The sequence below is a fragment of the Eretmochelys imbricata genome, chromosome 23, assembly GCF_965152235.1.
Source record: "Eretmochelys imbricata isolate rEreImb1 chromosome 23, rEreImb1.hap1, whole genome shotgun sequence".
NCBI classification, from domain to species: domain Eukaryota; kingdom Metazoa; phylum Chordata; order Testudines; family Cheloniidae; genus Eretmochelys; species Eretmochelys imbricata.
The window spans coordinates 17,315,695-17,336,439 of record NC_135594.1 but is presented as its reverse complement, the minus strand read 5'-3'; the positions used below and the strand labels follow the sequence as shown (position 1 = coordinate 17,336,439).

Here is a 20,745-nt window from a genome sequence, read left to right as displayed (position 1 = left end):
TGATCTCCGGAGCAAAAACAGCCGCAGCTGGGCAGGGAGGGGGCCAAAGGAGCTGCCCTCCCAGGCCCCCCCCAGCCACGCCCCACAGACCCCCACCCCCCACCACGCCCCACCTCCCACCTGCTTTACTGCAGTCCACCGTGAAGGAGTTCTTCTGGCCCACGAAGCCTTTGCTCAGCCCCCAGCCCCTTGGCCACCACCTTGCTGGCGTCCGAAGTGAACTTGGGGGGCACCCCCTGCAGCACGGCCACCTCCGCCCGCCCGGCCGAGTCCACGAAGACAGAGGACGTCTCGTGCAGGCTGTGGCTGCTCACCAGGCGGGAGCCTGTGGGGGGAAGATCAGGTTGATCAGGGGCAGTGGGGGGGGAATCCCCCCCCCTTAGAACCAGCGCAGCCGACGCTGTCTGAGTGTGCAGGGAGCCTGAGCCCATTGCTCGGAGAGACGTGAACCTCCCCCCGGGAGGGGCTTGCGAAAGGCCTGCCCCCATGCCCTGCCACGGCTCCAGGCCCCACACCTGTGATCTTGGCCTTGAAGGGGCTGCCAGCAATGTGGTAGGGGCCACCGTACTTGATGGAGATCAGGTAGCTGCCAGGCACCATGGGTGTGTAGGTCACTTTGTAGCCCTCGGCACACTCCTGGCAGTCCATCTGCACCTTGGAGGGGCCGTCGATGGTCACGGCCAGCGCCCCGGGGCCCGCGTTGGTCGTGTTCACCACAAACTCTGCCGGGCTGCCTGCAAGTGTCATGGGTGTCAATGCCGGCACCCCGCACTCCCAACCCGCAGCCCCCAGCCCCGCCGGGGCCCCTCACTGCCGACCCGCAGCCCCGGGCTCCCCCCAGCCCCGCCGGGGCCCCTCACTGCCGACCCGCAGCCCCTGCCAGCCCAGCCCCGCCAGGGCCCCTCACTGCCGACCCGCAGCCCCGGGCTCCCCCCAGCCCCGCCGGGGCCCCTCACTGCCGACCCGCAGCCCCGGGCTCCCCCCCAGCCCCGCCGGGGCCCCTCACTGCCGACCCGCAGCCCCTGCCAGCCCGGCCCCGCCGGGGCCCCTCACTGCCGACCCGCAGCCCCAGGCTCCCCCCAGCCCCGCCGGGGCCCCTCACTGCCGACCCACAGCCCCGGGCTCCCCCCAGCCCCGCCGGGGCCCCTCACTCCCGACCCGCAGCCCCTGCCAGCCCGGCCCCGCCGGGGCCCCTCACTGCCGACCCGCAGCCCCTGCCAGCCCAGCCCCGCCGGGGCCCCTCGCTGCCGACCCGCAGCCCCTGCCAGCCCAGCCCCGCCGGGGCCCCTCACTGCCGACCCGCAGCCCCGGGCTCCCCCCAGCCCCGCCAGGGCCCCTCACTCCCGACCCGCAGCCCCTGCCAGCCCGGCCCCGGGCTCCCCCCAGCCCTGCCAGGGCCCCTCACTCCCTACCTGTGGTGCCACCCTCCAGGCCCGTGCCGTAGGCAGACACCAGGCCTGGGTCGCCGGCCTGGCCCGGCTCCCCGACGCGGATCTTGAAGGGGCTGCCGGGGGATGTGGGAGCCGTTGAACTTGACGTCGATGGAGTAGACACCGTTCTCCCGCGGGATGAAGCGCACGGCGTATTTATCTGGGGGCAGGGGCAGCATTAGAGGAAGGGGAGCATTGGGGTCCGGTCCCCCAGCAGCCCTGGGGTGTGAGCAGCAGCTTGCTCAGTGGGGAGGGGCTGGCAATTAGAGCAGGTGGGGTGGGGAGCTGGGAGCCCGGACTCCTGGGTTCTCTCCCCGGCTCTGGGAGGAGAGTGGGGGCTAGTGGGGTAGAGCAGGGTGGGCTGGGAGCCCGGACTCCTGGGTTCTCTGCCCCCTGCCCAACCCACCCCGGATCCAGGCCCCGCTCCGCAGGGCGGCCTCACCTTCGTCGATCTCGGTGACGTGACATTCCTCCAGCGCGCCCGAGGGGCTGTGCACCTTGGCATCCAGTGCCCCCTTGGCGCCGTTCAGGCTGACTGCAAAGGAAGCTGGCTGGTTGGCCTTGAGCCCTGACTCCTGGAAGCACAGCAGAGCATTAGCGGGGCCGGGGGACAGGTGGGGGGCAGGACAGGGGGACCAGGGGGTCACCCCACCCCAGCCACATCATCACTTACCTTCCTGGGCCCAGCTGCTTAAAGAGGGAGAGCTGGGAGTGTCGGCCGGCAGGGCTGGGAAAGGGGGGCCAGGGCCAGGCCGGCGTTGGGTTGGGGGGCTAGGAGCGGGGACTGAGGGGCAGCCCCAGGCTATGGGGGCTCAGGGACCAGTGTCCCAGCAGCCCACAGCAGGGGGCTGGGGGCCGTGTGGGGTGGCGGGGTGGGGGGCAGGACGAAGCTCTCTCTCTTTAAGCAGCTCCTGGCCCGGGCGTCGTCGGGGTCTGTTAAGAGCCTTTAAAAGAGACACGAGAGAAAACCGCAGCGCCCCGGGGCGGTTTGGGGGGCGCCCTGCTGTCCTGGGCCGGCACAGGATCCCAGTCCCCCCCCGGCGGCAGAGCCCCCCTCTGCACACGGCCCCTCCAGCTCTGGGCCCCCCAGCTACCTCTCGATGCCAGAAGGGGGCAGGACAGGTTACAGCCCCCCCCCCCCCAACGGGGGGGGGTTTACACAGGCGGAGACACGGGCGGGGACGGCAAGTCTTGGGGGGGGGGGGGGGGGGGCTCTGTCCCGAGGGGCCTGCAGTCACAGGCAGCTCAGTGCGAGCTCCTCACCCACGGAGAGGTTGTGGGATCCCTAAGGGGGGGTGGGGGGGGGGGCTATTTTACCAGGGAAGATCAGGGGCCTGGCCTGCTGCACTGGGGGGACGAGTTGCTGGGGGGTAGCGTCTTTGCCCCCCAGCTTCTCCAGACCTGCCCCTGGGGACTGACGGAGCGTCCGGCCCCCGGGAAAGGGGGGGGCCGCTAGCTCTGCGAGTGCCGAGGCTCGAGGCTCAGCTGGGGGGCTGCCCCCCAGGCAGTAGCGACCCGGAGCTGGGCCGTGCCCCTCCCCACAGCGCCCCCCGGGGCCCGTGCCGGTGGCCAGGAGGGCGGGGGCCCGGCGGTTTCTCTGGTGCCTCACCTGAAGGCTGGTAACAGTCAAGCGCCGGGCGTCATGGCAGGGGGCCGTCGCGGGCACCACGAAGGGGCTTTCGGGGACGTGCTCCTCATTGAACTTCACCGACACCTCGTAGTCCCCTGGGGGGAGAGGGGGGTCAGCGCCGCCCAGCCCCACTGCCAGCCCCCCAGCCCCACTGCCGGCCCCCCAGCCCCACCTCAGTCCCCTGGGGGAGAGGGGGGTCAGCGCCCCCCAGCCCCACTGCCGGCCCCTGGGGGAGAGGGGGGTCAGCGCCCCCCAGCCCCACTGCCGGCCCCCCAGCCCCACCCCTCCAGCCCCAGCCCACCTCAGTCCCCTGGGGGAGAGGGGGGTCAGCGCCCCCCAGCCCCACCCCTCCAGCCCACCTCAGTCCCCTGGGGGAGAGGGGGGTCAGCGCCCCCCAGCCGGCCCCCCCAGCCCACCTCAGTCCCCTGGGGGAGAGGGGGGGTCAGCGCCCCCCAGCCCACCTCAGTCCCCTGGGGGAGAGGGGGGTCAGCGCCCCCCAGCCCACCTCAGTCCCCTGGGGGAGAGGGGGGTCAGCGCCCCCCAGCCGGCCCCCCCACCCCACCCCTCCAGCCCCCCCGCCACAGTCAGCTTGGGGGTTTCTCTGCCCCAGCTCCACGCCAGGGCTGACCCTCCCGCCCCGCCCGTACCGGGCTCCTGGACGACGTAGGCCACGCCGCAGGACCCGTCCTTCCGGTCCTCGAAGGCGATCTCGGCCTTGCTGGGCCCCTCGACAGCGACGGCCAGACCCCCGGCCCCCGCCTCCCGCGTCCAGATGCTGAACTCGGCTGGGGGGGGGAGACGGCGTTAGCCTGGGGGCTGCGCAGACCCCCGCCCCCCGCCCCGCCCGCCCGCCCCGGCTCCCGCTCACCTGGCACGCCGGCCTCCGCCCGCTCCAGGCCGGGGCCCCCCGCCCGCACCTTGTGGGCCCCGCCCTCGCCCAGCGGCCCCACGGTGAACTGGAAGGGGCTGCCGGGGACGTGCTGGCCCTTGTACTTGACGCTGACCGAGTGGACGCCGGTCTCGGCGGGCACGAAGCGGACGCAGTAGGTGCCGTTCTCCGCCTCCAGCACCTCGGCCGCCAGCCCCTGCCCCGAGGGGCCCGTCACCTGGGCCGTCACGTCCGCCAGGCTGATCTCTGGGGGGAGAGGGGGGTCAGACGCCCCGCAGCGGCCCCCCGCCGAGCCTGCCCTGCCCCACGCGCCCCCCTCGCTTCCGCCGGGCTGAGCCCCCGCCGGCCTCCCCGAGCCCCCAGCCCCCACCCGCCCCATCTGCCAGGCTGAGCCCCCAGCCCCCCAGCTCCCGCCCCATCTACCAGGCTGAGCCCCCAGCCGGCCTCCCCAAGCCCCCAGCCCCCTCCCGCCCCCGTCACATCTGCCGGGCTGACCCCCAGCCAGCCTCCCCAAGCCCCCAGCCCCCTCCCGCCTCATCTGCCCGGCTGACCCCCCAGCCGGCCTCCCAGAGCCCCCAGCCCCAGCTCACCTGGGATCTTGAGGCTCAGGTCACAGGCGCTGCCCACGTTGGCCACGGGGGGGGCACGGCGCCGCCGGGTGATGCTCTCCTTCACCCGCCCCTCGCCCGTCACCTTCACTGAGAAGGGGCTCCCTGTGGGGCGAGGGGGGACTAGGGGTCAGGCAGGGCTGGACGGTCACAGACAGAGTCCCATGGCACCTCCCGGGTCACCCACGCCCCACACAGGGCGTAACACCTTCCAGCTGGACCCATCCCAGGGGTCGCTCTGACCCCCAATTGCTGGGGAAGGCGGCGTGGCCCCCGATGCTGGCCGGGCGCCCTGCAGGGACAAGTCCCCCAGGGGCAGAGCCCGGGCCCCATGCTCCGCGCTGGGCCCCCCACCTGGCACATGCTGGTCAGCGAATTTGATGGAGATGATGTAGTTGCCGGGCTCCGTGGGGCAGTAGGTGACGCGGCAGGTCCCATCCTCCAGGTCTTCCGTGTTTATGTCCACCTTGCTGGGGCCCTCGATGGACAGGCTGAGCCCGCCATAGCCTGGGGGGGCAGGAGGGAGTGGGGGGGCTGCAGGCCATCCAACCATCCCCCTGCGCAGAGAACTCAGGGGTCCTGGCTCCGAGCCCCTGCTCTAACCCACCAGACCCCACTCCTCCCACAGCGAGGAGAGAGCATAAGAACAGCCCTATGGGTCCGACCAAGGGTCCATCTCGCCCACTGTTCTGGTCGTTTTTTTGACGGCCGCTGCACATTGAGTGGATGGGTTCAGAGAACTAGCCACAGTGACGCCAAGATCTTTCTGGAGGGGTAGAAGCTAATTTAGACCCCACGATTTTATATGTATAGTTGGGATGATGTTTTCCCACATGCATTACTTTGCACTTAACATGAAATTTCATTTGCCATTTTGTTGCCCAGTCACCCAGTTTTGGGAGATCCTTGCGTAGCTCTTCGCAGTCTGCCTGGGACTTGACTATCTTGAGTAATTTTGTATCATCCGCAAATTTTGCCACCTCCCTATTTACCCCTTTTTCCAGATCATTTATGAATACGTTGACTAGGACTGGGCCCAGTACAGACCCCTGCGGGACACCGCTATTTACCTCTCTCCATTCTGAGAGCTGAGCATTTATTCCTACCCTTTGTGTCCTGTCGTTTAACCAGTTACCGATCCATGAGAGGACCTTCCCCCTTATCCCGTGGCAGCTTCCTTTGCGTAAGAGCCTTTCATGAGGGACCTCGTCAAAGGCTTTCTGAAAATCTAAGTACACTGGATCCCCTTGGTCCACATGCTTGTTGACCCCCTCAAGGAATTCCAGCAGATTGTGAGGCAGGATTTTCCTTTACGAAAACCATGTTGACTCTTCCTCAACAAATTCTGTTCATCCATCTGACTGACAATATTGTTCTTTATTATAGTTTCAACCAGTTTGCCCGGTACGGAAGTCGTACAGGCCTGTAATTGCCGGGATCACCTCTGGAGCCCTTTTTGAAAGCTGGCGTCACATTAGCTCCCCTCCAGCCAGTGGGTACAGAGGCCGATTTAAATGATGGGTTACAGACCACAGTTAGTAGTTCTGCAATGTCACATTTGAGCCCTTCCGAACTCTTGGGTGAATCCCATCTGCTCCTGGTGACTTCTTGCCGCTTATCAATTTGTTCCAAAACCTCCTCTAATGACACCTCAGTCGGGGACGGTTCCTCAGAGCTGTCAGCTAAAAAGAACCCAGAAGTCCTAGCTCCCAGCCCCCCCGTTCTAACCCATCAGACCCCCTCCCCTCCCGGAGCTGGGAGAGAACCCAAGCGTCCTGCGGCCGCACCTGCGTCCCGGGTGTCAATGAGGAACTCTGCTGGCTCGAAGGTACGCCCCTCGCTGAGGCCGGGCCCCGAGACGCGGACCCGGCTGGCGTCACCGATCTCCGACTGGCTGATGGTCACCGTGATGGGGCTGTTGGGGACATGCTGCCCGTTCCGCTTGATATTCACCAGGTGCTCGCCCACCTCCTTGGGCACGAACGAGATGCCTGGGGGAGGTCGGGAGTGAGGTCGGCAGAGCTGGGGGGAGCCCAGGGCCGGGCTAGCAGGGGCTGGGGGTCAGCAGTAAGGGGGGGGGTTGGCAGAGCCAGGGGGCACTGGCCCGGGGGGGGGGAACTCACCTACATGGCCGTTGCGCAGCCGCTTGAGCTGGCAGGGCTCCTCGCGCCCTGACGGGGGGGTGACGGTCGCCGTCAGCTGGCTCAGATCAGTCTCCGCGATGTCCAGGGGGATGTCAGCCGAAGAGCCGACCTTCAGCTGGGACATTCGCAGCGTGTCGTCGCCTGTGTGTGTGGGGGGGCCCGTGAGCTGAGGGGACCCCCAGCCCCGAACCCCCAGCCCAGCCCAGCCCCTCCCTCCACCCTGCCCCCAACTTGTCCTGCTCCCCCCCGCCCCCCAACCCCAGCCAGTTCCCCCCCAGCCCCTCCGCAGCCCAGGAGGAGAAGCCCTGCCCCCACCCCACCCCGGGAGCCCCCCGCCGCTGACCGGTGATGCGGGCAGTGAAGGGGCTGCCTGCGATGTGCTTCTCGTTGTATTTCACCACGATGCTGTAGTCGCCGGGCAGCATGGGCAGGTAGGAGACGCTGCAGGTGCCGTCCTGATTGTCGGTGCAGCTGATCTCAGCCTTGGAGGGGCCCTCGACCGCCAGGGACAGCCCTCCTGTAGCGGGGAGAGGTCAGCGCGGCCGCCGGCCCCCTCCCAGCCCAGCGCCCACCCAGCACCATCATGCGGACTGACCAGTCAGGGTCTCCCAGCCTCCTGGCTCTAACCGCCAGATCCCACTGCCCTTCCGTAGCCAGGGAGGGAACCCAGGTGTCCTGGCTCTAGCCCATTGGACTCTTCTACCTTCCTGGTTTCTCTCCCAGCCCCCTCCCCCCGCACTGTAACCACCAGAGCCCACCCCCCCCACCCCGCCCCAGGGAGGGAACCCAGGCGTCCAGCCTCACCTTCGCCGGCGTCCTTGGTGTTGACTGTGAAAGTGGCCGGCTTGTTGACCACGCCGTGGATCAGCCCCGGGCCGTAGGCTGTGACGTGCCCGCTGTTGACGTAGTCCACGTAGAACTGCAGGGGGCTCCCTGGGGGGCACGGGGTGGGGGGGGTGTCAGAGCCTGCATCGGCCCCTCCCCCAGCCACAGGGCCCCCCTGCTCCCCTTGGCGCCTGGGTTGTGAGCTGATCCCTAACACCTGGCACATACCCCCTCCCGCCCCCCCCCCCCGGTACCTAGGATGTGCCCCCTCCCGCCCCCCCCGGTACCTGGGATGTGCCCCCCACCCCCGGTACCTGGGATGTGCAGGCTGTCACAGCGGATGTCCATCTCGTGCAGCCCGGCCTCAGTGGGCGCGTATCTCACTGTCACCGTCCCGTCCTTGTTGTCCGTGATATCTGGCTTGGCCACCTTCCCTGAGGGCATCCGGACCTCGCCTGGGGGAGCAGAACACGGGCACGGGGGTCAGTCCTGGCCTACGGCAGCCCCCTTGCTGGGGAGACATGGCCCCTCTGGGCCTGTTATACAGGCCTTGAGTCCATGGGGGGGAGATGATCCCCTCCCCCTGAAACGCAGCCCCACTGGAGACAGGATGTGACACCCTGGCACCCCAATATTCACCCATCGAGGTGTCGTTCTCCAAGTCTGGATCTGCTTGGCAGTGACAGGCCCATCGGGGGGTGTGTTTGTGTGCGTCAGTAAAAATGCTCATTGAGGAAACGCACCCATACACCAGGGTCGCCCCAGGGACTGGGTCCACTAGAAAGCTCTCCGAGGTTGCCCTGCACCATGGGAAGCGTGGGACCCAGGAAAGAGCTTTCCAGCAAGTGGGGAGAAGATAGAAAAGGGGGGACCTCGCTCTCCCTGCGAAAACACCCCTGGAAACACCGAGGGGCAAGTGCTGGACCCAGGTGAAGGGACTTGTGCATGAAAACCCGGGAAAGCCCAGGCAGCTTGTGCCGTAAGAACCTGCCGGCCTGTTTCTTGCCCCGGGTGAGAAATGGCTGACTTACACCCCACCTAGCGAGTGGGACACTCAGTTTGTGGGTTTGTTTAGTTGCTGGGTGATCTGCTTCCATCTGATGCTCTCCCTTAGAGTCACTTATAAACTCTCTGTTGCCGTTAATACACTTGGTTTGGTTCTGTCTAAAACCACAGGGTATGGAAATCCTGCCTAGGGGCAGAAAGCCGGGCACCTCCCTCTCCACATTGCAGGAGGGGGCGACCGTCATGAGCTTGCGCTGTGCACTTCCCGGGGCAGCGCCCGACGGTACCATTGGGGGTTAACAGTCGGGGGTGGAGGGGGGGGCACTTGAGTAACTGGGCAGTTCCTTAGCCGAGCTCCCCCAGGCAGAGCTGATCTCAGCATGCGTGCGGCACGGCAGCTGGGTGTCTCCCTACCTGTGTGTCTGCTGGCGAAAGAGCGAGCTTGAGAACTTATCACCACAGCACAGTGTGACCGGAGCCCAAGCTGGTGGGTCAGGGGGGCTCAGTGGTACCCCAGTTCCAAGTGGCACCCCAGGGGGAACCCCTCACACAGGATGCCAGGCCAGAGGTGCCATGGGCGTGATCCAAGGGGGGCAGGGGACAACCAGGCCAGATGGGAAGGGATTACCAGGCCAGATGCCAGGGTTGATGGACCCACAGGGCTACTCTGGCTATATTAGGATCTCCCCTGTCCTAGGGGACCCCGAGTGGGGTGGGGGGGAAAACCAGCTGCCGGTGAGGGGGAGAGTCTGTTGGATGTCAGGGGCTGCCTCCAGGGGCTACAGCCCCAGAGCATCTGCCCCCAAGACTTACCCGTGATCTCCCCCTTCTTGATGGTGAACGGAATGACCAGGTCAAACGGCCGCAGCCCGGCCACATCCAGGCCGTTGACTCCCATCAGGGGACGGTCCGTGGCCTGCGAAAGACGCGTGAGACCCCCCCAGGCAGAGTGGTGAGGGGGGGTGCTGTAAGGAGAGCTGGGGAAGCATGGCCTCCCCCAGATGCTACAGGGGCCCCGGAACAGCCCAGAGGGGGACTCCCACAGTGCCCAGCTGGGAGGATGTGCTCAGCCACAGTCCAGCGTGCGAGCAAGTTTCGAGTCCGGGGAGACAGGCTGTGGTGTTGTTACTTTGTGGCCTGTCTGGAGCATCTTGCATCACTGCGCTGGGCTGCGACACCAGGATGGGACGAGGTGAGGCTAGACAGGGGAGGGATGGGGCAGACAGGTGTGGATCTCAGCCTCCCCGGCACACTCACCAGGACCTGGAAGGGGCTGTTGGGGATGTGCTCCCCCCCGAAGCGGACACAGATGACGTATTTCCCGGGCTGGGGGGCCGTGTAGAAGATGTCGAAGGTGCCATCCTCGTTCTCCACCACGTCCACGTCCACCTCGGAGCCATCGGGCGTGCAGACCGTACAGGTCACCTTCCCTTTGCCTGCTGCCTTGGTGTCCACCGTGATCACGGTCTCCTCCCCGATCTGGATGGTGGGGCCGATCCCAGCACCTGGGGGGCGGGGGGGATTGAGAATCTGTCCAAGCCACCCCCCCCTCCACCCGCCACCCCCTCATGCAACTCCAGCAGCCGGGAAAGGAAATCCCCATTCCGCCCGCACGATCAGGGCGCCCCTCCGCGCCAGGCGCTGCACAGACCCTTCTGGGAGTCGGGGGGCTCCCCAGCCCTGCAGACGCCCCCACTGAGCGAGGTCGGGGCTCTGTCAGGCCAGGAGCTGCATAGATCCCCAAACAGACTTGGGGGCCACCCCGAGGGGTGCAGCAATGAGCCAGCTGAGATTGGTGTCCCTGTCAGGCCACATGCTGCATGGATCTCCCGTCTGGCCCCCATCCAGGTTCACAGCCCCCTCCCCATCCCTGGCAGCGCCCAGCGTGATGGGGCCCCAATCCCAGCCCAGACCTGACCTATCCCATTGCTCCCCCCACTATCCCCCTCCCAAACAGCTGAGAACCGGACAACTTGTGCCATGCGGCCCCCAGGATGGAGAGCATTAAGCTGGCAGTTAAAGCCCCAGCAGCAAAGCAAAGCAGCATGGTGTCGGCCCCCCACCCCCAGGCCAACCTGACCCCTCCCCTGGCAAGCAAGCAACCTGACAGTGGGAGGTCTAGGTTGGATATTAGGAAAAACTTTTTCACCAGCAGGGTGGTGAAGCCCTGGAATGGGTTCCCTAGGGAGGTGGTGGAATCTCCTTCTTGAGAGGTTTTTAAGGTCAGGCTGGACAAAGCCCTGGCTGCGAAGATTTAGTTGGGGATTGGTCCTGCTCTGGGCAGGGGGTTGGACTCTATGACCTCCTGAGTCCCTTCCAACCCTGATATTCTAGGATTCTAGGTCCTGGGGGGCCTTCAGAGGCCAGAGACCCCCACCAATCATTCAGGACGGGCCTGCCCATTGAGCAGGGGTGGGGGAGTCTGTGGGACCTCCCCCAGGTCCCGGGGTTTGGGCTGAAAAACGGACATTTCAAAGCAAAGCCGAGAGCTGTCCCTGCCCCTCCCCGGAGATGTGGCCCCTCGGCATGCGAGGTTTGGGGGCTCCGAGCCCCGGGGCAAACCCCAAAGCGGGTAGCTCGAGACGGGGTTTGGTTAGCAATTGGGTGGGGCACCGGGTCAAACTTTCGTTCCAGCTCAGCAAACGGAGGCTGGCCCTGGGCTCGCCGAAAACCACCCAGTCAGAACTCGAAATAGCTTCATTTTGGCCCCAAACTTCATCCTCCAGCCACCGGGAACGTCCCTGCCAGTCAGCTTGAGGCTCATTCTCCCCTGAAACGCCTGTCTGGGCACAGGTTTGACTCCGTTTCCTCACAGAGAAAAATCAATCCGAGCCTTTGAATAGTCGGCTCCTGGAGCATGTTTGTAAAGCCAAGAACTTTGGTTCAAACCTCCAGGGTGGGCTGTAGCAGCCCTGGTTCCCGGTCTCTGCGCGGGATGCCAGGGAAGGAAACTCTTGGTGGCTAAGAGCTGCGAGGAGACGACCCAGCGAGGGCGGCTCCGTGCAACCCGCACGACCACGGAGATGAGTCAGACGCTCTCTGCTCGAGGCAGGATCTCAGCCCGGAGACAGGCTGGGGCGGGGGGAGAGGAACAGAAAGCCCCAGCACTGAGTCAAAGGGCCCAGTTTCCTCTCGCAGACATGATTTTCAGCCTGCGGGGCAGGGCTGGGGAAATCAGGGATTGAGGGAGCTGCATTTTAAGGTGAAAAAGGAAGTTTTAAGCCAAAGCCAGGGAGGCCTGAATGCGCCTGGAGGCGGTGGCTGGAAGGGGAAGGAAGCGGCTTCGCCCCACAAGGGAGCAGGGCCCTGCCTGGCTGAATCGCCGATGGGTGCCCTGGGACCCTGCGAGGGTCCCTTGCGAATCTCAGCTCCAGAGTCACAGATCCTGGCGTTGGGGCCTTCCCCAGGCCCCCTTACAGAGCGGGAGTCAGCCATGGGGCGCAGGGTGAGACGGCCGGCGTGCACAGGGCCCCTGCGGAGCCGCTGCCAGGAGAGGGGGGGTCACCCATCCCTCCCTCCCTCCCGAAGCCATGCAGCCCCGGGCCACGCGACCATGCAGGGAGGGGGTGGGTGCAACGGCTGGCTTACCTAGCCCGTGACCTCCGATCGACACTACGGTGACGGGGCAGAGAAGCGAGGAAAGGTCAAGTGAGACACGGATCACACCCCGGCGGCTCCCCGCCCGCCTCCCGCAGTGGCGGGGCCCGGAGGCGGCTGCCGAAGCAGGTGGTGAGGGGCAGCGTGAGGGTGGCGCGGCCCGCCCGCCCGCCCCGTGCCCGCCCCCCGCGGCGCTCACCGGTGACCATGCACTTGCTGGCATCGCCGGCGGGCAGGGCGCGGATGCGGTAGGGCGAGTAGGGGATCTCGTCCCCGCCGTATTTGATGAGGATGGTGTAGCGGCCCGTCGTGTCCGGCACGTAGGAGACCGTGTAGGTGCCGTCCTGGTTGTCCCGGATCGTGGCCTTCTTGGGCTTCCCCTCAGGGTCCTGGGGGGCGTCAGGGGGAGGGGGATGAAGAGAGAACAGACCGCCCCCCCACGGCGGGCAGCCCTCTCCTGCTCCCTGTAATCTGCACGGCCAGCAGCCCCTCGCCGGCGTCCTGGGGGTATCGGGGGGGGATGAAGAGAGAACAGACTCCCCTCCCCTCCCCCCCCCAGCAGCCCCCTCCCGCCCCGCTCACCGTGATCTGCACGGCCAGCAGCCCCTCGCCGGCGTCCTTGGCGTCAATGGTGAACTCCACGGGCAGGCTGGCGGGGACCCCGGTGGTGTTGAGCCCGGGGCCGCTGGCCTTCACCTTGCTGGCATCGTGCGTGGGCAGAACCTTCACCTTGAAGGGGCTGGAGAAGGGGGTGGGGGTCAGTGCCAACGCAGCTGCCCCCTGGTGTGGGGCGAGGTCTCTGCTGGATGGCCACCTCAGCACCCGCTCCCCATGCCCACGCCCAGCCCCCTACACCCAGCCCAGCCCAGACCCGGCTGCTCCAGCCCCTTTCCTCTGCATGGTGCCCTGGCCTCACCCCCTATTGAGCCCACAAAAGCACAGGGCGCCCCTGGCCTGCACTCAGCCCCCGCCGGCACCCCCATACCTGCGTGGCACTTCCTGGTCCCCGTAATGGACGGCGATGCTGTAAGGCCCCTCCCGGCTGGGCACGTAGCTCACGGTCTGGGTGCCGTCAGCGTTGTCCACCACCTCCACCGGCTCCACCACACCTGGGCGAGGGAGATGCCGGGGATCAGGAGGTCTGGGCTGGGCCTCAGTTTCCCCTTACCAACCCCCTCCCCTCCCCCAAGCAGCAGGCACTCACCTTTGGGGCCCTGCACCTTGACCTGCAGGGGGGCCACACCCGCATGGCTGGTGTCGACGGAGAAGGTCTGGGGCACGCTGGCCCGCACGACGCCCGGCGTCAGCCCTGGTCCTGAGCACAGTACCTTGGACGAGTCCACCACGTCGTGCACCGGCACCTGGAAGGGGCTCCCTGCCAGTGGGGAGGATAAGGGGAAACTGAGGCCCTGAGCCCCCAGCCCTGCCCCCACTAACTGCTGCCCCTGGGGTGTCCCCAGCCCCACGTCACCTGCCCGCAGGGCACCCACAGGCCAGAAGGAGCTTCGCCCACTTACCCAGCCCTTGGTGCCCCACAGCCCAGCCCCTTTCGCTGGCACCTCCTGCCCAGCCCCACACCCTGCCCCCGGCCCAGCCCCCATACCTGGCACCTGGTGCCCGCCGTAGGTGACGTTCAGGCTGTACGTGCCAGGTTCGTAGGGGATGTATTCCACCGAGCAGCTGCCGTCCTTGTTATCGGTGCAGGACATCTTGGCTTCGGAGGGGCCCTCCACAGCCAGGCCCAGGCCCCCGGTGCCAGCACCCCTGGGTGTCGGGGGGGAGGACACGGATGAGAGAGAAGCACAATGGGGCTCAGCCACTAGGGACAGAAAACCGGAGCCAGGACCCCAGAGAGGTGCCAACGGGCGCCCCCCCGTGCCACCCCCCCCGAGCCAGCCCCTCACCTGGTCTCCACGGTGAAGCGATTGGGCTGGTTGGTGGTGCCGCTCTGCAGGCCTGGCCCGTGCACCCGGACCCGGGTGGGGTCGCAGCCCTCGGTGACCGGCACCCGGAAGGGGCTGTTGGGCACAGGGCTCCCGTCGTAGGTCACGTCGACAGAGTGGACACCTGCGTGGGGGCGGGGAGAAGAGGGAGGTCAGGGGGGCTAGGCTCCGTCCCACCCCCGTTTCCCCTCCCCCCACGCCCCGGTCCCCCCGGCTCACCCTCCTCGTAGGGGGTGTACTCCACATGGTACGTGCCGTCGCCGCGATCCTGCACAAAGGCCTCGGTCAGGTTCCCCGAGGGGTTGGACACCCGGGTCTTCACGTGGGGCCCACCGGCCGCGCCCAGTGCCCGGGCGTCAACACTGAACTCGGTCGTGGCCTCCCGGAACACGCCTGCACCAGGGGGGCGGGTCAGGCCAAGGGCCAGGGCGCAGGGCCCCCCTCGCCGTGCACTGTGGCCGCCCCCCAGGAATTAACCCTGCACCCCACTCCGCCAGGCCCCTCGCTTCCCCATGCCCGGCCCACAGACCTTCCCCCTCCCATCGCTCCCAACCCCAGGTGTTTGTCCCTGCAGACCCCTGCCCCCCATCAGCTGATCTCTGCCTCCTTGTGCCTGTCAGACCATCACCCCCCATCCCATCCCCGTACCCCTTTGCTACCCCCACAGCGCCCCCCAACCCCACCGACCTTCACCCTCCATGGCGGGCCGGTCCCCCTGGGCCCCCCATCCTCCTGCACCTCCCCGGCCCCATCCCGCTGCTGACCTTCGCCCTCCACGCCAGGCCCGTAGACCTTGACCCCGGAGGTGTCGAGGGCCGGCTCCACCTGCAACTTGCTGGGGAAGTGGGGCACGGGCTGCCCTCCGTACTTGATGGTGATGGTGTAGGTGCCGGAGCAGAGCGGGGTGTAGGCGATGGTGTAGGTCCCGTCGCCGTTGTCCTGTACCCGCACTTCGGCTTGTGCCCCGCCCTCCGAGATGATCTCGATGGTGAGCTCGGCACTGCCGGCCCGCGAGCAGTCCACGTGGAACTGGCCCGTCTGGCCGGCCGTGGCCCGCTCCAGCCCCGGCCCCGAGCAGGTCACCTTGGAGGGGTCAAAGCGGGGCTGGACGGCCGCCCGGAAGGGCGAGCCGGGCACGTGGGCGCCCGCGAACAGGATGTTGATGTTGTAGTCGCCGGGCTCTGTCGGCAGGTAGGAGACGGAGCAGGTGCCATCTCCGTTGTCCAGGCACTCGATCTTGGCCTCACAGGGACCCTCCACGGTCAGCCCCAGGCCCCCCGTGCCGGCCCCCTTCGTGTCAATGGTGAACGGGGCAGGCGAGCCGGCCTGTCCGCCCTGCAGCCCTGGCCCGTAGGCCTTCACCTGTGGGGAGAGGGGAGGGTGAGGGGCCCTGAGCTGGCTTGGTGCCCGTCCACTGTAGCCCCCCGCCCACCTCGCCGGGCACCTCCCCGACCACCTTGCTAAGGCCCTGCCCCATGCCCATCTCGCCAGGTAACTGTCTGCCCCAGCACAGACCCCCACCCACCTCTCCCGAGCCTTCACCTATGGACAGGGAAGGACTCTAGTCCCCCAGCCAATGGCCGTGGGATGTCCCACCCCCAGCTCCCAGGTCCCCCCAGCAGGGCTGCCCATGGCAGGGGGACGGCAGCAGGGGACACCTACCTTGGAGGGGTTGGTGGGGGGCACGGCCTCCACGGGGAAGGGACTGCCAGGCACGGGGGCTCCATCATAGGTCACCTGCACCTCGTAGGGCCCCTCCTCGCGGGGGATGAATTTCACCACGTTGTTGTCGGGGCTCAGGCCCGGCTCCACTTTGCACGGGACCGACTTGCCCGCTGGCCCCGTGATCTTGGCGGCCACCTTGCCCTGCCCGCCGGCCCCCTTGGACTTGACTGTGAACTCCTGGTCCTTGCCCGCCTCAACTTCTGCACAGAGAGGGAGAGCTGTGAGCCCGGGGCTGGGTCTGTCTCCAGCCCCCTGGGCCCCTCCCCACAGCCAGGCCCCATCTGCCCCACCGGGGACCCCCACCCCGCCTGCTGTCAGATGTCGCCGCTCCGTAGAGGAGCCAAGTTTTCCCAGGCCCCCTAGCACCGCACTCGCCCTCTTAGCTGCAGCCTGGCATGGGACAGGCTCGACCCCCCATCTCCTCCCTCTAGCCCCCCAGCACTGTGTTTGTCCCCTTAGCTGGGTCAGGAGGCCCAGCCCTCCCTGCCCGGGTACGCACTGTCAGCCAGGCCAGTGATCTTGATCTTGCTGAGGTCCAGGCTGGGGGCCACGCCCACGCTGAAGGGGCTTTTGGGGATGTGGTCTCCGCCGTAGGTCACAGCCACACCCAGGTTACCCTGTGTGATGAAGCGGGAAGGTTGGTGTAGTTTTCTCTGAACACCGTGTGCCTCAGTTTCCCTGTGTGTTACTCAAGTCTCTCAGTGGTGGGATGAAGGTGTGACCGTCACAGCAACCCCTAGAGGGTGGGTGTGACTGCGACAGGCGCAGACAGTGGCCGGTCACTCTGTAGCCTGGCCACTGATGGCCGGGGCAACCCTCTGTGTGACGTTGGCTGAAAGTCCCTGCAGGCTAGAGGTCGGGGAGGGGGCACGCATCGGGGCCCTCACCCCCAAAGGGAGCAGAGACCAGAGCGAGGGGACTCCCTGAGGGGGCCCACGGCAAAGCCAGGCTGCTGGAGGCTCAGATAGGTGCAGTCCCAGGTGCCAGTGGGGCTCAGAGTTGAACCCCCCTGGGAGAGCGAACCCCTAGAAGGGCTGTCACACCGGAGGGGGCTCCTCCCAAGGGCCATATAGAGCTGAGAGCGCCTGAGGCTGGGACACCCTGCAAGGGGAAAACGGAGCCCAACCCCAGACCTGGGGAGAGGGGGCCCCCGGAGACCCATGCCCTGCCAGCTCGGGGGGATGGAGTCGGGGCCTCCCCTCGTACCTGCTGCACAGGGGTGTATTTCACCGTGTGGGTCCCGTCGTGGTTGTCGATCACCTCCGAGTCCCGCACCGCCTCGCCCTTGGCCGGGCCGGTGAACTGCACGTCCAGGGGCGCCCGGCCCCCCCGCCTTGGCGTTCACCGTGAAGTGAGTGGGCTTGCCCAGTTCCACGCCTGCCGGGGGGAGCCCATGGGGGTCAGTGGCTGTATTTCCCCTCCATTCCCCTCCGCTGACCCTCCTTCCCCCTCCATCCCCCTCCGCTGCCCGCGCCGCCCCTTCCCCCGCACCGCCCCCCCTTCCCCCTCCATCCCCCACACTGCCCCCCTTCCCCCTCCGCTGCCCGCGCCGCCCCCCCCTTCCCCCTCCATGCCCCACACCAAGACAGAATTTCCTCCGTTGCCCAGACCAGCCCCCTTCCCCCCAGTCTCACCAGTCCGGTTCAGCCCAGGCCCTTCGGCCTTGACCTTGCTGACGTCATGGGATGGGTCCACCTTGATGCGGATGGGGCTGGTGGGGGTGGCCTAAGGAGGTAGCAGGGAGTCAGAGGACCGTGAAGCTGTGTGCCCCACCTCACACCCCTCTGCCACCCTGAGCAGGACAGCCCCCCTCTGCAACGAGCCCCCTCACTGCTTCCAAGGCCCCCCCCGCCAGTAAGTGGGAAGCCGCCAGAGCAGAGTGTGACGAAGTCGGATTCATCTGGTTCTGTTGCATGTGAGAGTCTTACTGTCCTATACGAATACGGTGTGTACCTCAGTTTCCCCATGTACTGCACCAGTGGGAACTGGGTACAGGGGAGGCTGCAAGTATGTAACCGGAGACCCAGGAGGGGTGTGACACCAAGCAGGACAAAGAGGAGGAGCAGCCATGGGTGGGGAGTCCAGCCCATCTGGAGGTGGGGGTCGCTGGAAGCTGGCAGTCTGCTTGGGGGACTGGAAGAGGGGGAGTCCAGGCCATCTGGCCCGGGACTCCCCAAGATGGGCTTGGCTGAAAGTCACCGATTTCTGTGCTACCAAACTCTGATTCTACATGCTGCCCGAGAGTCACCTGTGGGGGGGCAGGGCCGTCTGGCCCCCCCAGGACCCCGCCCGGGGGACTCGCTGTGGAAGCGCAGGGAGGGGCAGGGGAGGCTGGAGGCTCCGGGTCAGACCCAGGAAGGGGGAAGCCGGGTGAGCTGTGTGTCCTGCCGACTGGGGGAGTCTCCTCTCGGGGAGCAGCCTCCCCCAGAGTCCTGCCCGGCTTCGTGGGGAGCAGGTCAGAGCACGGCCCGGGGACCCCGTGGCACCCCCCGCTCACCTGGTCGGCGAAGAGCACCATGATGGTGTAGGTGCCAGGCCCACGGGGCGTGTACCGCACGGTGAATGTGTCGTTGTCGTTGCGGATGATATCAAAGTCGATGTCGGCCTCGGCCGGCCCCACCACGCCCGGGGCGCACTTGATCCCGATGCTCACGTCACCTGGGGGGGGGGGGGGGGACCGGCAGAGCTGTCAGCTCCCCCCACGGCCCCCCCTGCCATGCACCCCACCGACCTCTGCCACGCCCGGGTCACCCTCAAATCACCCCCCCAACTCCCCAGGTGGTGGGCGCAGGGAGACCCACTAGAGCCCCCGGGCTCCCACCCCCCAGCCTGTCCCCAACCTCCCACGCCCCCCTGAGCCCTTCCAGCTCCCACATCCCCCTCGTCTGCCCACAGCCCTCCCACTCCCCCAGAGGCCCCCCAGCTGCCAACACCCGAGCAGCTCCCACCAGAGCCCCCCAGCCTGCCCTCAGCTCCCACCCGCCCCAGAGCCCCCCCCCCGGCACTCACCCTGCCCGGCCTCGGCACAGTCCACGGTGAAGTAGGTGGGTTCGTGGGCCTTGAGCCCAGTCTTGGCCACACCGGGGCCGTACACCTTCACCTTGTGGGGGTGGCTGCCGGCCCCCACGTTCACCTGGGGGGAAGGGACAGGTCAGACGGGGGGTGTCCCCCTCCCCTCGAGTTCTTCACTCGCAGTCAACACCCCCGAGAGGGAAGGGGAACAGGAGGCCCCAGCTGCAGGGTCCGGGGGGGGTGAGGGGGGGGGCTTCACATTATAATGCCTATTGCTGCGGTGATACACACACCGCCCTCCCCCCACAGCTGGAGAGAACCCAGGCGTCCTGGCTCCCAGCCCCCCTGCTCCGACCACCAGATCCCACTCCCCTCCCAGAGCCGCGGGAGAACCCAAGTGTCCGGGCTGCCCCAGGGTCTCATGCAGTGGGAGGCAGACACCGTGGGGGGCTATTTCAGCACGTGTCCCCCCCCGCGGCAGGCCCGGCGGGGTCACTGGCCCCCAGCCTCCAGCGCAGTTCGGCCCAGAGGCTCCCTGCCCGCCAAGGCCCGGGATCGCCCGGCCCAACCTGTTACCACGGCTAAGTCCCCCCCAGCCCAGCGCGCCCTGGGACCCCCCCCGCTTCCCCCCCACCCACTGCATTATGGGAGAAAATCCCTGTATCGTCAAGGCCTGGCCTGGGATCACTAGGCCCAAGCTGCTGCTACGGGCACCCCCCCGCCCTGGTGCATTGTGGGACACGCCCCCCCCAGCCCCGGCCCCCCGGCCCCTCGTGGGGCCCCCCCGGGCACTCACGCGGTAGGGGCTGTTGGGGATGTTGACGCCCCCCCAGGACACCATGGCCGTGTGCTTCACCGGCTTCTTGGGCACGTAGGAGCAGCTGTAGGTGCCGTTGCCATTGTCCTTCACCGCCACGTCCACCGGGGCGCCCCCCGCATCCTGGGGGAAGAGCGGGTCAGCCGGCCCCCCAGCCCCCCCTTCCTCCTCCTCCCCGGGGAGTGGGGCAGGGCAGGTCAGCCACCAGCCGGCCCCAGCCTCCCACCCTCGGGTGCCCTCCACATCTTGGGGGCAGAGTGGGGTCAAGCCCCCAGTTCCCCACTTGGCACCTCCGCCAGGATGCACCCAGCCACCCCGTCTGCACCCAGCAACGCTGACCTGCCCCGCCCCAGCCCTGGGTCACCCCCCAGCCCGAGGCCACCCCCACCTGGCGCCCCCCCTCCTCACCTGCACCTGGACCTTGAGAGGGGCCTTCCCGCCGTTCTTGGCGTCCACCATGAACTCGGCTGGTTTGTTGATGGCGACCCCGGTTTTCTCCAGCCCAGGCCCGTGGGCCTTCACCTGTGGGGGGCCGCGGGTGAGAGGAGACCCTGCCTTCATGTCAGCCCCAATCCCAGCACGAGACCCCGCTCCCCTCCCAGAGCCGGGGAGAGAACCCAGGAGTCCGGGCTCCCAGCCCCGCCTGCTCTAACCAGCGGCCCCGCTCCCCTCCCAGAGCCGGGGAGAGAACCCAGGAGTCCGGGCTCCCAGCCCCGCCTGCTCTAACCAGCAGCCCCGCTCCCCTCCCAGAGCCGGGGAGAGAACCCAGGAGTCCGGGCTCCCAACCCCGCCTGCTCTAACCAGCGGCCCCCCTCCCCTCCCAGAGCCGGGGGCCCGCCCCACCCCCGGCAGGCGGTACCTTCTCGGGGTGCAGGTCGCGCGGGGCGGGGCGGATCTCGGCCATGAATGGGCTGTGGCGAATGTCGTCCCCGTTGCAGAGAACGTGCACGGCGTAGTCCCCCGGCTCCTGGGGCCAGTAGCGCACGTCGCACGAGCCGTCGCCCCGGTCGTCGCACTCGATCCTGGCCTGGGACGGGGCCCTCCACCGAGAACCCTGGGGGGCGCGGGGGGAGCGGGGAGCGTTGAGACCAGGGCTGCCAGCCCCTCCACCGGCCCCCGC

The 20,745-nt window shown here is 67.6% G+C and overlaps 1 protein-coding gene across 1 annotated transcript in view; it reads right to left on the bottom strand.

The window, feature by feature from the left end:
• FLNA (filamin A) overlaps positions 1-20,745 on the bottom strand; it is a 46,802-nt gene that overhangs the window by 697 nt on the left and 25,360 nt on the right. Inside the window, 38 exon segments of the mRNA XM_077840104.1 lie at positions 121-181; positions 183-325; positions 516-734; positions 1,413-1,512; positions 1,514-1,590; positions 1,873-2,005; positions 3,040-3,155; positions 3,708-3,845; positions 3,929-4,195; positions 4,540-4,662; positions 4,912-5,064; positions 6,345-6,548; positions 6,681-6,842; positions 7,045-7,218; positions 7,506-7,634; positions 7,841-7,981; positions 9,345-9,447; positions 9,789-10,036; positions 12,120-12,143; positions 12,328-12,517; positions 12,711-12,867; positions 13,114-13,237; positions 13,333-13,503; positions 13,732-13,892; positions 14,033-14,195; positions 14,291-14,464; positions 14,836-15,433; positions 15,734-15,996; positions 16,296-16,413; positions 17,003-17,125; positions 17,127-17,173; positions 17,431-17,521; positions 18,294-18,454; positions 18,806-18,929; positions 19,605-19,748; positions 20,034-20,147; positions 20,485-20,661; positions 20,663-20,679. Of these exon segments, the coding sequence (XP_077696230.1) occupies positions 121-181; positions 183-325; positions 516-734; positions 1,413-1,512; positions 1,514-1,590; positions 1,873-2,005; positions 3,040-3,155; positions 3,708-3,845; positions 3,929-4,195; positions 4,540-4,662; positions 4,912-5,064; positions 6,345-6,548; positions 6,681-6,842; positions 7,045-7,218; positions 7,506-7,634; positions 7,841-7,981; positions 9,345-9,447; positions 9,789-10,036; positions 12,120-12,143; positions 12,328-12,517; positions 12,711-12,867; positions 13,114-13,237; positions 13,333-13,503; positions 13,732-13,892; positions 14,033-14,195; positions 14,291-14,464; positions 14,836-15,433; positions 15,734-15,996; positions 16,296-16,413; positions 17,003-17,125; positions 17,127-17,173; positions 17,431-17,521; positions 18,294-18,454; positions 18,806-18,929; positions 19,605-19,748; positions 20,034-20,147; positions 20,485-20,661; positions 20,663-20,679 (5,832 nt within the window).